Source organism: Danio rerio, chromosome 7 (genome assembly GCF_049306965.1).
Source record: "Danio rerio strain Tuebingen ecotype United States chromosome 7, GRCz12tu, whole genome shotgun sequence".
Lineage (NCBI taxonomy): Eukaryota > Metazoa > Chordata > Actinopteri > Cypriniformes > Danionidae > Danio > Danio rerio.
Genome location: NC_133182.1, coordinates 53,188,997 through 53,206,052, shown reverse-complemented (window position 1 = coordinate 53,206,052; position 17,056 = coordinate 53,188,997). Strand labels below are relative to the sequence as shown.

Here is a 17,056-nt window from a genome sequence, read left to right as displayed (position 1 = left end):
TATTCTGGCTTTGCTTCTGCCTCCTGCTATCCTGATCCAGAGACAGTTTCATCTTCTTCAGATCTTTTTTGATCAGGCTCATTATCAGATTTACTTGTGGTTTTAAAATATGCTTAACTCACTCTTTGCCACTTTGAAAATACAGATATTATTTTGGTAGGCCACTATGCCATTACTTACTTTCACTGCTCACTGCGCATGAAACAATCACCAAGCATTCATTCACATTCTCTCCTGCTTAAATTAAGCTCTGAAAGTGTGTGTATGCTCCAGTTTGTTCTAAAAGCATGCGAACGCTTAAATTCACAGCAATGTTCCTATTTATAAAGTCTTTAACATTGAGAAGTACTTACTACTTACCACCACATCAAGGTCTGCGAAGATGTCCCAGATAGCATACATATGTGGGCTACTTTAGGCAGCTATGCGGCACTGGTGGTATTCCTTCAGCCCAGACAAAACGAAAGTGGAAGTGGCCCACCTGTACAATGGCCAAGTGGGGGCAAAGATTCAGTTTCATATATGGGCCATCTAAGGCAAAGATTTGGCACTTATTGCAAAATGTAATCTGAATGTAAGCTTAATGTGGCCCATATAGAAAATGATCAATTTGGCCCAAATGATGGAGGGAAAATGTGGGCCACAGTTGGCAAAAATGTGGCATTGTCATTTAAAGGTAATCTGGGTCTAAACCTAAAGTGGCTCACACGTGTAAGTGCAAATGTGGCTCAGTTATCCTAATAACATGACATATGTCTGCCACGTTTGGCAAATATTGGGCACAGTAAGATTTGGCTATTGCGGCTGTGAGCCTAATGTGGCCCAGATCTGACAAACAAGAGCGGACCACCCTAGAGCCATCTTTCATTCAGTATGTGGTCCAGATGTAAGTGTCTGGTGTGGGCCGGATCTGGGCCAGAATAAAAGCAAACTGTGGCCCAGAATAGGTTCAGTTCTGGTTCATTTAGTTAAATTCTGGCTGATATGTGATATTGCTACGGCTTAATTGTGGCCCAGATCTGGCAAACAGGAGGGGACCGCCCAAGTGCCATCATTCCATGTGGTATGTGGGCCGGATGTAAGTGTCTGGTGTGGGCCGGATTCGAGCCACATGAATTTTGCTAGCTGGGGTAGGCACTTTTTCTTGAGGCAAAGTCCTGCAGCTATCTGAGAATCTAATAAAAGTGGTGATCATGAACCGAAATCATCATACACAAGATGTGTTTTGAGAGAATAACTTTAGTCTTACGCAGATTGACCTGACCGTTTAATGTTGAGAGTACTACTACAGCATTTATTCCATGTTGTTGTTTTTTACTAGACAATTGGCAACACTTTGATTTATTAATGCGTAAAATCCCACAATAAATGATTTAAAATGAAGGCAAACTGACACTTTTCTGTCATTGGACTAATTTCAAACTCCTTTGCGAGTCCACCACCTCGTTCAGAGCCTTTGCCACAAATTATGTTTTGTGTGGAAAAAAAAAGTGTACGTGTGCAAGTTTCTACCTTCGCCACAAGATCTTAATTACAGACTCTGATTATTTTTTCAGTGTGCTTGTTATTCTGAATACACACTAATATCTGTATTTTTTTTGCTTTACAATTTACAAGGCAGTGCTCTGACCGCAGTCAGCTGTGTACAATTTCAAAATCGTTTGCCATTTATATAAATGTCCCGTTTGGAAGAGAGGTGTGCACATAATCGTTTTCTCTGAGTCGCACTTACGCACTTTTGCGAAATGATCTTTTCAACAAATTTACGGGTTCTGCGCAATTCTGCCACCAACCAGTAGCATGTAAAAATGCTAGAATATCAATGGCTTTAAAATAACATTTGGTTACCAAAAATCTTCAAAACATCTTTCGTGTCCAGCAGAAAAAATATAGTTTGAAAAATTTGAGTGAGAAAATAAGGGCTGGGACAATAAATGATATAATATATCGAATCGCAATAAAACTTAGGTCAATAACAGTAATAAGCTCTGGACTTTTTATACTGATCTAAGAGCCAATCACAGCAGAAATGAGCAACAATGGGAATCTAAAAGTGTGTTGATATTGCTCTGAGGACAGTCTGGAAGGGGCTTTTTTAACCTTTTTTCCCCCATTGTACCTTATTTCCTATGCTACATCTCAACTGACCTGTCGAAATAAGTGATGTTTGTGTATGGTCTAAGGGGTCCTATTTCGCTGAATGTATCAATTAGAGCTGGCATTTAGCCTAAAATTAAAATCTCGATAAAATGGCCATTTTACTTGATTACGATTAATGAAGGTTTATTTAATTTATTTATTGTTTGGCTTCTGTTTTTGTCTTACCTGCTTTCTGGAACCGTTCTTCGCCAGATTCAAACCCTGTTGTCGTGGTCAACTTCTCTCTGCGTCTCAAGTCCGCTGACGTAAATGTCGAGCTACTGGACAAACTGTTAACACTGGGTATATACAGGACCCTGTGACTATATAGATCTAAGCTTTTTACTCAACATAGCACACGTGCTACTGATGATGTGACAATAAAACGGATTTGATTTGGAATCAGAGAGTAAAATTCAATACCTTTTAAGACATTTTTAAGTCTCTTTCCATACATTTTAAGACCTCATCGCCACTTTAGGTCTGAACCGGTAACATTGGCAACATTTTAAATATATTCACTAAATACTGATTGTAAGGAACTAATCCTAAAGGAAAACATTATTCATTTACTTTATAAAAAATAAATGTTAATCCAGAAGGCGTCTACTATAGAACAGAAATAATGGTGCTGCCTTGGTTACTGCAGTAAACAAAGCAGTGTGACATCAAATATAGCAGGATTTTATGGATTTCATAAACTACACAACATCCTAAAATTTCAAACTTTAGCATACAACTATAATTATACAACTGTGTTATCAATAATGATGAAAATGTATTACCTTGTTGCAGCATTTAAGACTTCCTAAAGGACTTAAATTTCTCTAAATTGATTTAATCAACTTTTAATACTTTTTAAGACCCCGCAGACACCTTGTAACGGCAGAAAAATTGTCCACACGGTGGTAAGCACTCAGCTGGTAAGCAGGTAAAGGAACGGCATCATACTGCCCAATAGCGTTCATTTTAAAGAGTAAATGCAGCCATGCATACTTCTGACTACATAATTCGCAATCTCCAAAAAACTATATACATGTACGTTTTCAAAATGAGCCTATGTTGCTTTTTTTAAAATAAAGTAAAAATAAAAGAAATAAATTTAGCGTCGGCATCAGCCACAGCGAGAAGTATGTGACTGCACGAAGGCCGTCCCGGACCCAGCCTGATCTCACGAGAAAAACGTAAGTATTTTACATTTTGTCAGTTTAGTGGTTAATTCGAATTAGTACGAGTTCAGTCATATGAAATTTACGATTTTAAAAAGGAGGCGTGGCACCCAACCCCACCCCAAACCCCAAACGTCATTGGGTGATGAGCAAATCGTACTAAAATGTACGAATTAGATAGAACGAATTAGCCACTAAATCAAAAAGTTACGAATTGCCGTGAGATTACGTTGGACCATATGTGTGAGCTCAACGCAAAAGTATAAACAGAGCAGGGTCAAATGACTCCACACACTGCAGAAAATTAATTGAAAAAAAAATCTACCTGGAAAAATGTGATTGATTATGGGTTCTAAATGCTGATTTCGATAACTTTTCGCTTAATCGCCCAGTCCTAGTAACAGTGTCAAGACAAATAAAAACTCTTTTTCAAATTTATTGGCCGAAAATGTCATCCCATTTAATGGACCCTCTAACATTTGTGGCATCAGTCATTGTTGGGGTACTCCTTTAAATCTGGAAGCATGAACAACTTATTTCGAAATGTATATCATTATCGTTTAATATGGGAAATAATTATCGAGTTGCATTTTTGCCTTATCGCCCAGCACAAGTTTCTGTGCAATTCTGCTACCAACCTATAGCATGTAAAAATGCTAGAATATAAATCGCTATTATCAACTAATTGGTTGCCAACAATCTTCAAAATTTCTTTCATGTCCAGCAGAAAAAAATGTTTAAAAAATATGAGGTGAGTAAATTAGGGCCGATAAATGGCATTATATCGAATCGGGCTAAAATTTAGGTCAATGACAATGACAAGCTCTGGACTTTTTATAATGATCTAAGAGCCAATCACACAGCAGAAATGTGCAACAATGGGAATCGAAAAGTGTGTTGATATTGCCCTACTTTAAGGCTTTTTTTAATCTCCATTTGTCCCCCAATGTATCTTATTTCCTATTTTTCTCTGTTATGTCTCGACAGACCTGTCCTCCCCTAAAATGTGTGATGTCTGTGTATGGGGAAATACTTTTTTTGGAGTGTCTATTTAGACTACATGCAAATTACACACCTCGTTGGAATAAGCTAATTAAGTGATTCCCGCCCATCACCATTTGATAGACAGAGACAACATAACTAAAAAGCGCTACACACAGCAGCATGAGTGGCGTAGCTTAAAAGTGCATTGCAAATTGTTTTACATGATCATGAACTCAGTTCAAATAGCATCTGATGAACTCCTTTCTGATGATTTTCATTTTTTAAAAGTGTGCTTTAAATGCTTTAAAAATTTGTTAAATCTCTGTAGACTAGAAATATATGTACTGTATATCATCTGCTTTAAAAAGGTGGGCAATACATTATAGATTAATTTTATTTTTAAAATAATGTTATTCTTATTTTTTTTATTTAACAATAGGGGTGTGACCAGGTAGGGGACCGACAAGACATTGTGCCCAGGAGCCTCTGAATTCTTAATCCGGGCCTGGTCGGAGGGGTCTAATTTCGCTGCATGTAACAGTGCTGTGACAACTCTACATCATATTAGAGATGTACCGAATTTTCAGCCACCAAAAATATGTAACACCGTTTAATGGACCCTCAAAGTTTAGTGGCTTCAGTCATTGTTGGGGTACTCTTTTAAATCTGAAAGCATTAACAACTTATATTGAAACATAGATCACTATCGTTCAATAAATAATCATCGAGATTGCAGTTTTGCCATATCACCCATCCTAGAGTAAATAACCAAGCAGTAATTTATTGGTTGAACTATCTCTTTCAGATCTCTTACCACTACCTGAACAAAACCGTGAAGATTTTGTGAATCAGGAAAAAAAAGTGAACACATGACATGATAAAAAAAAAAACAGAGATCACTATATGAACCCCCTTGAGGTGGTTGATGCGTTTTGTTTGCTTTTATTTGGGACAGGATGACCCAGTCCCATCTTTCATCCACGCTGTCCACTCCACTCCACAAACCAGATCATTCACCTGGTTTACAATTTGTACATTGCTTTATCGAAAGTGCACTTTTTTTTCAAACCCAGTATGGAATAAACATCATTACAATGTTATAGGAAGGGGCGGGATGAAACAACGTTAGCATGACATGGCATTAGATCCAGTACACGTCCGTCTGCTAATGCCACAGCTAGCTAACACTCAGATCAGTGCATTAACTGTTTCTTTGACTAGTAACTGAGCTTCTTGCAGCATTAATCTGGTAAGTCATTTCAACGTTCACCCTTACATTTCTGCTTCATCACATACAACAGACCTGGTGTCCAAATAAGGGACTAATTAGCAAAATGTATAAAAAGAGAGAGAATGTCAAAGAAAAGTTAATAGAACATTTATAATTACACATAAATAAAATCATCAAAATAAAGGAACAATCCTTCTCCCGTAACTATACTAGATCACAAACCAAAGAAATAAAATATCCAGTTAACTCCGCTTGGAGAAGCCTTCAAAGGATAGTTCACACAAAAAGGAAAATTCTGCAATCATATACTCAACCTTGACTTGTTCCAAACACAAAAGAAGACATTTTGAAGAATGTTGGAAACCATTTACTTCAATTGTATTTGTTTTCCTACCATGGAAGTCAATGGTTCCAGGTTTGCAACATTATTCAAAATATAATCTCTAATCTGGTTTTAAATAAGTCAATGGTGACTAAATGATGACAGAATTCAGATTTTTGGGTGACCTATCCCTTTAATTCAAAAGTGATGATGACACATCTACAAACACTGTAGTATGTGTAAATGTGGAATTTACATGACATGGCACCATATGTCAGTTTATTTCTACATACAGTTGAGTCTACTTGGGACACGCAATGCCAGTGAGTTCAACTGACCAGTGAGAAGCGTAAACCTCTTAACAGACGTTGTGATGTCTTGTTTATAAGACCTTTATGCATGCTTTATAACAATGTCAAGAGTTGTTATACCACACATGCATCGATACCAAGTAGACTTCAGGATGAGTGGAATAATAATCAGCAGCACTGTCAGTTATGACCTCTCACAGATTAAAGCGTGTTTCCGTCAAACCAACTATCAAATAAAACCAGTGTCATTTACACAGGAAACCTGAAATTATCAAATAAAATGACCACTTTTTCGTTTTTATACCATCGTTTATCATCCTTTTTAGTCTTTATTTAACAGGGATAAAGTTAGATAAGAAAAACAGACTAATTCAGTGTTTCTCAACCACGTTCCTGGAGGACCACCAGCACTGCATGTTCTAGATGTCTTTGTCAAACCCATTACAGGTCTTTCAGTCTCTGCTAATGAGCTGATGATCTGAATCAGGTGTGTTTGGTTAAGGAGACATGGAAAAATGTGCAGAGCTGGTGGTCCTCCAGGTATGTGGTTGAGAGGCAATGGACAAAGCTATTTTGCTCAAAACTGGACTCTTTTACTGCTGTATCTCGCTGGCATGTACTAGCAAAACTTTTTTAAAGGAACACTCATTTGACAACTTCTCTCGAGTTAAACAGTTGAGTTTGACCATTTTTGAATCCTTTCAGTCTGGCAGGGGAGCACTATTAGCTTAGCTTAGCATAGCATAAATCATTGAATCGAATTAGACCATTAGCATTAGGCTCTCAAAAAAAAGTTATGATAATTTTCTTATTCTTGACTCTTCTGTAGTTTAAACATGTACTAGGACAAACTGAAAATTGGCTCTTTTCTAGGCCAATATGGTTGGAAACTTGGCGTAATAATCAAGTACTATGCCTGCAGCAGGTGCAATATTATACTAATCTTTTACTTCGTTAGCTAGCTGGGGACTATTTTCAGGTGCTGCATAATATTAGCTGTCTCATTTCACAGGCTGCATCCACCCAAGGATACATTTAAAAGGGGCTGCTTGATGAAGGTGGTCTCATTTAAAAAAAAATTTTGAAGGCTCCTTCAAATGCAGCCTCAAAATGTGTCCTTTGCTTCCCAAGTAATGAAGGACACAACCGGTGGATACTTAGCAGCCTTGAACATCCCAAAATTGATTACGTGCGGATAACGGCAGGACGTTTTAAAAAGCCAACTCCAGATTAAATGAATGAATGAAGTTTTATTTTACTTGGGTATAAACACATTAAAAAACAAAAAGAGTATGACATGTCTTACTAAAAATGATTTTGTAGACAGTTTTCATCATTATGCTTTTATAAACACTTCAGTTCGCTTAAAATGTTTTAAAATCGCTCTAAATAAAAATTATTTTATTACGAATTTTATTACTGCTTATTAATGGCAGCTGTTATGGTTGCTAGGTGATGAGAAATGTCCCTTTGTAGGCTGGATCATCTCATTTCAAAATGCTCGGTGTGGCTTGTGTGGACTTTGAATGACTCACCCTTGAAGTCTGCATCCTTTGGAGGATGCAACCTCTGAAATAAGACAACTATTGTAGCAATTTTTGAGTTAGATGCTAATGGTCTAATCCGATTTAATGATCTATGCTAAGCTAAGCTAAAAGTGCTCCTGCAAGACCTGCTGACTTGGTCAAAAATGGTAAAACTCAACTGTTTAACTTTTGGAGACTTGTAAAATGAGCTTATTTAAAAACACACACACAAAAAAAACTTTAAGTTCCTTGAATACCTAAACTTGCTTATGTTTATTTGTGCCTGTAAATCTCGATAGTTTGCAGGATGGTCTAGGTAGTAAGATTCACTAACATCAAGCCAACCTAGGAAAAAAAAGTGGTTTAACCTCCAGGCTGGGCTACAAATTAGAAGCAACCCTTTATCCGAGTCACCAACCTACTTCTGAGCCAAGCAGGTTTGAGCAGACATTCACAGAAAGACTGCCCTTCACCACTGGCTGTGCTTCGCTTCCCATCCAGGCCAATATTGAGTTCAAATGTTATTAATGAAGAGGCCGGAAAAGACTACGCAGATCCAGAGAGGAGTTAAAGAGGACGATATAATGGAGTGCAGAGCCGTACTATACTCAATCCTCCAACATTCCTACTGTTTAATGAGTCCACATTCATTTCAGACAATCTCACAGTGTTAATGAAACACGACTGGAAATGTGCGCAGCTTTTGGTTTCACTATGAGCTTCAGTTTATATTGGGAATATTAAAAAGCCCTGATTTCTCTCCTCCATGTGTGTTACACTAGTGTGCACTAGATGACACAATCAATCTGTACACTCGCTCACAGTCCACACGAACTGACAGAATGTTTTACATTCACAGAATACTGAAAAAGCATCCTTAAGCCAAGCTACATCCTTTATCCACACACTACTCTGCTATCCACAATCCTTAGCAGAGCGCTCGTCAACCCATTCCAATAAGCCCTACATGAGATCACTTGTGAAGTTCCTGACACCAAAACGCTCATCCTTTTCATATTCGTCCAAACCCCTTCAAATTTACCCATTCAGGTCGAGCAGCTCTACTACAATGACAACATGAGTTACTGCTTCTGCGTACAGCACATTGAGAACTAGCAGACGTAGCATGGTCCTTGACATTGCAAGAACCATTGTGTGCCTTTCTGGACTGACCATGACATTGCGCCAAACATAGATCATCACACGATGAATGCAGAGAAGCGAACCAGACTATTAAAATAAACCTTATTACTGTGTGTGATGGGGAAAGAAAAAAAAAAAGTTTGTACAGTGTCCGTTCTCAGGCCACCAAGACGTATGTGTAGCTCATTTCACATGTGTTTATGTGCGTTTTGTGTGTGCCGAGCAACACAAAGCAGGCTAGTGAGACGACGGCGAACCAGACGGCGATTACGTCTGCCTGGCGATTGCTGTGCTGTGTCCAGGTCGCTCTGGCATCAACTGCTCCAGTCTGGGGCCTGACGCTCCAGTGCAAAGCTCGACTGATAAGCCTGGATGAAAAGGGACTTGACTGAGAGGGGATGAAGCAGGAGACAGAGCTCTGTCAACACAGCCCAAGCCCCCCCCATTCTGCCCGATCCGGTCTCTCACAAATCACACCCTCTCATTCCTCTAATCTCTCCTGCTGGCTCAGTCTCTAGACTGGTAGAAGAGTATATACCCTGACTCTGAGTTTTTGGAGATGTCCGACGTCAGACCGTAGAATTCCTCAATTGCTTGGGCATCTATTTTCTGTGGGAACAAAGAAAGAAGAGGGTGAATGATGGGATTTAAAGGAAACCCCATTTAATCTGGGGAGCCAGTTGCTTGCTTCCCACTGCTGCACCTGTCAATCATTCTCCATTCATTCACAATTCAAAATGTCACGTTCATGACAACTCATAAAACTATTTCCAAGACTATTTGTTCCTGTTAATATAAGTAATCGGTGGAGAAATGCATTTCGTTTTGCATTAAATGGGTTCATTTTAACCTGCAGCATGGAGATCATTGCTGTTTTTAAATCATGTTGCGCTGTACACTGGAGTAGAAAGGGGTTATTACCTGCTCTTCACACACAAAGTAGGCCTACCTGAAACTTTAGATGAGAAAAGGCTCAATAATACATTGGACAGATCTTCAACTCACTGATTTCTCTTCTTTGTGCTGCTGTTTTGGCAGTGTCCGTAGACTGGAGGGCTGCACGCTGTGTCAGCGATGCAAGCGCTTCATTCAGGCACCGGCTGCGCAGACGTGACATGCGCCACTCTGTAAGATTATTCTTACAATAACTTTCTGTTCTCTCATCCTTTAGACTAAGTTTATTCTTCCGAGGGGAATACTTGGCTCTACAAAGCTTGGCTCATTATGGTCAAAGTAGTTGACTAAATGAATAGGCTAAAAGTGAAACTGACGACCAGGCACATATGGATTTTTATTAACAGACAATTATTTACAGTAATATAGGCTACTGTGAAACTGTGAATATTTCACTGTCATTTTATTTTTATTATTATTTTATTTAACAGACCAGTTTGTCAGTTTGTGCACTGAAGCATAGGCCTATAGGTGGACCTTGTTTTGAACTTCACCTCACATATTTTTGTTTATTTTGTCGATAACTGACCAACAAAAATACATTAAAATAACCAACAAATTATATCAAACAAATTTTGTTTCAAAAAGATACTCTTTCAGACATGCTGAAGACAACTGAAAAGTTTCTCCATCTCACTTGTGGCGAGTTTTGGCAAGGGAATGTTTATCAAGTAAAACTGGCCTCAGACGGTTCAGGAGGCTTTCACACCTACACCTTTGTTTCGGAACCGGTCTCATTTGCCCATTTAGTCCGGTTCGTTTGGCATATGTGAAACCAGCAATGGTGCTAGGATCCGTGCCAAATCAATCGCTCCGAGATCGCTTGAATGAAGTGGTCTCGGCTCGATTGAAACAAACTCTGGAGCGGATCAATTGCAGTGAGAAAGCGATATGATCCGAGCACAGTTATATCACAGTGTTTTATGGATATGTAATAGGCATACGGCTATATGAAGAGAGAATTATGAGTAGGGCGGGAAGTTTCGGGAGTCTCCCGGATGCCCGCAAACGAGTGATAATCTCCTGGTAATCTCGCGTCTCCCTCCCGGTCCTCAAATACGTCGCCCATCCTTCTCACCCCTCCCCATCGCATCTCTCCTCGCTCTTCAGATACATCGCGCGCACCTTGTCAAACACCTCCAAACCACCACCTCCCCAGACAGCTGAGCAGGGCTCTGCAAAATAAACCCTGACACTCTGACCAAAGTGAGGAGAGTTCACTCACACGTGACTTGTTTTAACTCTTTTGGTCCATTTAGAAACTGCAGTGTGAAAGCGAACCGCACCAAGAGCAAAGAGCAACAATGTAACAATTTTAATCCCTGTTTCAGAACAACTGAATCGATTCACAGGTGTGAAAGCACCCTTAGTTTAGTCTGCTTCAAACCCGCAGGAAAATATCAGACTTTGCTAAAATGCTCGTTATTTTACAACTGATTAGGGTCAATGTAGTGATAACCTAATACAGATTTCAAAGAAAAATCTTAACATTAACAAGGAAACCCAAGCTGGACCACAACAGATGAGATCAATGTCATATTAAATGCCCAAATAATAGCAGCCCATAGTTTTTAGCAAGCATCATGTTTAGTTAGATTGTGCCGTCTGTCATATACAGTAGACCTATAGGTCTGTTATTTTTACTAAAAAGGATATATTATTTTAGTTTATCACCAAAACTATAGAAACTGTATTATGTCAATAAAAAATAAAATTAAATAAAAAAAATGGCATAATATCGGGATCGTACCTGTATCAGTCGATACTCAGGATTTTGGTATTGAGATCGGATCGGTTCCAAAAAAAACGGTATCGCTGCATCCTCATTCATGATAAGGTTTCCCACTGTCAGAAGTACCAAAAAACTAGTACAATACCACCTCTTTGGGTAAATTGTTAGGGTATCTAGCACAACAAAACAGTACCAATAAGGTGGTGCTAGACTCGCTGCTGAATGTTATTGGTTTACAGAGAATCATCACTTGCACCGACAACAAGCAAAGTGAACAAACAACCCAGGAAGCACCATGCATGTCTTTGTTTTATGGTTTCCTTTTTTGGCTATGTAAGTCTACTATAATTCAATGTCTCATAGTCGACTGGCACTCAAACAAAGCTATTTATCCTTTTTGTGACAAACAGCTACATGTCTTTACCTGTGGCCTTGATACTTGTTTACAGGCCCATTCAGGCCACGTCTTAACACGTGGAAAGAACTCCTTCCTCTATTTGCACGTGTTTGCCGCATGCCTACATTAGAAATACTGAGCTTGAGCATGCACCGGATGTGATATGTGAAAGGCTGAATCTGCTTTCTTTTTTGAACAAGAATGACACTGAACCCATTTTTCTGGCATACACCACACCGACTAGGAAGAGTAATGCAAGGGAAATGCAGGCCTGATTAGGATGATACATGTACCAAAATACTCAAGAAAATGAGGCAAATGTCCCACTATGTGCTGGGCTAAATACACTCATTTGTGTGTATATGTAATAGTTAATCAGTTGATATCTTCTAGAGAGAAGTTAAATGGTGGAGTCGAAAGCAAGTCAGGAACTGCGCATAAATGAAAAACCGCTGCAAAGAGAAAGCCTTCATGATTCATGTTCTAAAAAGTAATGGGCAAAGTAGCTCTTTAGAGACAAAAAAAACAGGTATGTTTGAGCATTATGTACATTTATAACCGCATCCCACAAATTGTCCATGATCATAGTGGTGTTCAAACAGATCCAGATTTTATTTCAGACATATTCTCAGTGGTTTATTTGTTTGGTGCGCAGCAAGAGGATTCAGAGGGCAGCATTCACTCTTGGATTTACACTTTTAAAGCTTGAACTTTTTTAGAAATAAACTTTCAATGAACAAACAGAAACGTTTCAGACTTCAATAAAGTGAACCTTTCTCTCGCAGCTCCCCTAGTTGTTGATAAGTAGGGATTGGTATTTTACCGGTATTGGTAATAAATTATAAAAGAAGTATCGATAAGCTCTGACATTAACGGTTCTGTTATCAGTACTGGATAATTACTGCTTGATAAACATTACATACAGTTGCATAATTTAACCGACTAAATTTTTTCTAATTTGCGATATTTGATATTTGTCTGCACAGTTGGCAATCTCACATGAGAAATGCTCATGTTTCCGGCGAGCGCGCCAAGCATAAAAGCCGTCACAGTTCTCGGCTGTTCACGGGCACTCAACGGAGGCTCATGCTAAGAGCAAACACAAAGCTCGCAACAAAGACTCGCATGCACACACAGCTCGTTGGCTTGCAGAGTGGTGGAGAGAACCAAACGGGTTGCATTTCCCGAGTGGAGACCGACGATGCCCGTTGCAACAAATGCAACAAGTTTGGCTAAGCATCTTTCAAAAGAGCATTAACTGCAGAAAAAAACTTGTAGTTTTCGACTGCCTACCTAAAGGTACATCATCAACATCGTTATGCTAGTAGTCAATCACATAAGGTCTCTCTAAATTAGTATATTAGTTTAATAAACACACATATTAAGTTACACATTCACTTAAACATTCAAAATGCTTTTATATAACTGTATTTACAAATACAGCCTATGAATAGCCTAATAATAAATTATGCTTATAAAGAAATGATAAAAAACTGCTTATTTTTACATTGTTAACTCCCAAAACACCGTTAACTCATTTAAGTGAAGGCTTTAATGAAATATTATAAACAATCTCATTTAACTGCATTTTGCAACTCAAGGAGGGAATTTTATACTGCAGGGAGCACAATAAAAACCAAGAAAGATCCCGACTTCTGCCAAAAAAGACAAACATGTTGATTTTTTTCTCCAGAAGAATGGTAAAAAACTGAGGCATTTTCCAAACCATTGTAGATTATTTTGCGAGAAATTTTTTTTTTAAATGTTTTACAATTATTATGTTTTTTTTTCATAAAAAATATAATAAAATAAACTGTTGTTTTTATAAAAACTACAAAAACTACTGATAAGAGAACCATTAAAGTACCAAACCGATAAGTGGCATCGATAAAAGTAGTAATACCGTTAAAACCTTAACGATACCCATTCCTATTGATGAGCATAATTGTCTGTTAACAGCAAAGCTGATTACACTATTTTGGTCATGGGCTGCATTCCAGTCCACTTTTAAACACACTCTGAACTTCCCTTTCCTTGTTTCCTCGGGGGAATCTTGAAGCTATTTTGAAGTGCATTCCACTTCAAGTGAATGAGGGAAGCTTGCATGGACATATCCATGATCCCTCGATTTTGACAGTGAGAATAAGCCGGCTTCATGTGTCCACTGAACCAACATGTCCTAGAATGCAATGTGATTGTGATAAACGTGTGTAGATCCCAAGTGCTCAATACCATGGTTCCAATGGCAAGGATAGGCAGGGCTGTGTGTACAGTCCCTCACCCAAAGAAGCCAGCATGATTTCAGGCAGGGCTAGGCGAAAAATCTATTTTATCAAATAACTCCAGTGTGAAGTTCAAATCGATTTGTTTGAATGAGAATCGTTTTTCACCCTAACACTGGGCTCCAGTAGTTCCCTCTACATTTGCTATAGAAACACACAAACAACATGCAGTAAACAGAGGAGAACTCAGAGAAATGCTACACTCTTACAAAAACATGGACGCACAAACACACCCGACAAAAAAAAACAGCATAATTCAGGGCTCTCAGTCACGCATTCACCACGAGACATGCATTTGTACGTATTTTTTCACAGTAAGAGGTTGCATCATATTTTTAAACGTTTTTAGCAGTGGACCATTAAGAGAATGATCATGTTGTCTTGGTTTATTTTATCCCCTGGCTGACCTAAAAAATAGAAAATAAATTTGTAATTCAACCTCCACAAAAACGACAGCATCTCACTGATTTGCCTTCAGCAGCTAATACTAATGACCCAAGCACTGGACCCAGGTGAGTAAGCTCCAAATATTTCAGGTCACAGTGCTAGCAATACTAGAAATACTAGAAACATGAAATGCAGGAAATACCAAGATACTTAACTAAACTAAAGTTTTATTCCATTTTCTCATAGCAAAAAGTTCCTGACCCAGCCATGGTGCATTATCTGTGGCAAAGTTCTTGCTAACGAATGCATAAGGCTGTCCAAATTAATAAGAAATTTACAGATGACTCATGCCCAATACAGCTACAAGCCCAGAACATTGTTGAGCGCAAGGCAAAAGAGTTGACACACCCAAAATGAGATGAGGGACATCACAGCTACTGACAAAAACTGACAAAAACTTTTACAAGATTGTCAACTATATAATTGACAACTGATATATTAGGGCCAATTTAAAGGTCAAAGGCTTTCGTTTTTCAGTTGCAAATAGCCTACTGATGTTTTGCTTTTACATTTTACATTAGGCTATTTGTGCATAATCGTATCTAGATATAGTAAAAATAAATAAATAAATTAAAAATTACCATTTGTTTGAAAACAACATTTTTTGTCATCCTTACTGCAAACATATGAGCGATAATATTATTAAATGTTGAGGGGGGCCTTTCAATATTTTCTGGCGGAAAAGGGGGTCTCAGGCAAAAAAAGGTTGGAAACCACTGATTTATATGAACTGATATAACACAAAATCAAATTGAATAAACAAATGAATGCATGTTCATTGAAAAAATAAAAAGTTAAAATAAATCATCTTTAAAAAGGTCCCTTTTTAACAATTACTATAAGTTTACTTTTACTGTAATTGTAAAAATGGTTTTATTATTTAAAAAAAAAGTTTTGTATGCAATTAGGACGGTGGCGCAGTGGATAGCACGATAGAATCACAGCAAGGTCGTTGGTTCAAGCCCCGGCTGAGCCAGCTGGCATTTCTGTGTGGAGTTACTCCAGGTGCTCCGGTTTTCCCCACAGTCCAAAGACATGCGGTACAGATGAATTGAAAAAGCTAAATTGGTCGTAGTGTATGAGTGTGAATGCGAGAGTGTATGGATGTTTCCCAGTGTTGGGTTGCGGCTGGAAGGGCATCCACTGTGTAAAACATATACTAGATAAGTTTGCGGTTCATTCCGCTGTGGCGGTCCCAGATTAATAAAGGGACTTGGTTAAAAAAAATGAATGAATAAATGCAATTATAAATAGAGCTTGTTATATTTGATTTCTAAACCAGAACTTTTTTATCTTTAACATTTTTTATTATATAATTAATTAACTTTTAACTCAAAGCTTTTTTTGTTGGGGGAAAATTTATTTAAATCGTAAATTGATTTTTTTGTGGAAAAAAAGGCTATATCGCCCAGTCCAAATTTCAGGTAAGAGGAGGCCAATCTTGTAGCCACAGCAGCGGAATTCCTCTAGTTTAAATATATTCTACTACTGACAGAGTAGACTACTGAATTTTAGAGATATTTTTAAGGTCAAAAAACTTGGTATTGCTTTAAAACACTTTAATCTTGAAAAATGTATGTGTTTTCAGGCCATACAGTGAAAGTCCATACAGCTTTAGTAAAACATCAATTTATATGTGGAAGCATATGATATCTGTGCAGTTAGTAACACTGAATCTGTTTAAGATTCACAGCTAGGCCAAACAATATAACGCTGACTTAAGCGATAAACTGAGAAAATCTGTTTACCAGTGGTGCAGAAATTACACTGCCCGTGACTTCTGAAGCATCTGCATCAGGTTGAACTGTGGAAATGTTTCAATGCTTTCATGTCTTGCTTTCCAGATGTGCAATTGGGGCGACACCATAGCATCAAAACAGCAGCTCACTTTAGCATATAACACAGCTAAGCACTGCTCATCCAGAGATGCACATCCCAACTGTGCTTGATATTTATAAGACTGCTGCTTTTCGTGTTTACGCTACAAGAGCCACTTCATGTGCCGAGAAGCACCTAAAAGTTTGTGTTCCCAACATGCCTGTAAATATTTGTTCAGATTAGCATGTAGTTAAGCTGATATGACATTTGTGTGTCAAAACTGAAAGGATTTATACTATACATGCCCATTCTGTTGACGGAAAATCTGTCTAAATGTCAGTTCAAAGTACACTCTTAAACCAGATCTCTAGAACACATTAAAACAATCAACATCATGAAGACGTAATGGAAACATGGTGTTGGGTTACAATATGTAAATTGCTCTTTTTCATACCAAGAATACAAAACTTCTATTTCATTTACCAAACCAATGACAAGAGTCTTAAGTCTCATTAGTGCATTTCTATTCTCATCCTTAAGAGAACGCACAAGTATTTGGGTCAATCTGAGGACAACTCCAGGCAAGCACTTGCTGAGGCAT

The 17,056-nt window shown here is 38.2% G+C and overlaps 1 protein-coding gene across 3 annotated transcripts in view; it reads right to left on the bottom strand.

Moving 5' to 3' along the window:
* Window positions 1–5,218: 5,218 nt before the first annotated feature.
* Window positions 5,219–17,056, bottom strand: part of usp12b (ubiquitin specific peptidase 12b) — a 31,962-nt gene continuing 20,124 nt past the window's right edge. Inside the window, exons 9-10 of one of the 3 annotated variants that reach the window (XR_012382681.1) lie at window positions 6,714–9,434; window positions 5,219–6,566 (exon numbers count right to left, since the gene is read on the bottom strand). Coding sequence is in view for 1 of the 3 variants with exons in the window: in XM_683267.11 (XP_688359.3) it covers window positions 9,333–9,434 (102 nt within the window). In the remaining 2 variants the exon portion in view is untranslated. Of the gene's footprint in view, window positions 9,435–17,056 lie in introns of all 3 variants that reach the window. The other 2 variants (XR_012382680.1, XM_683267.11) reach the window with 2 other exon arrangements.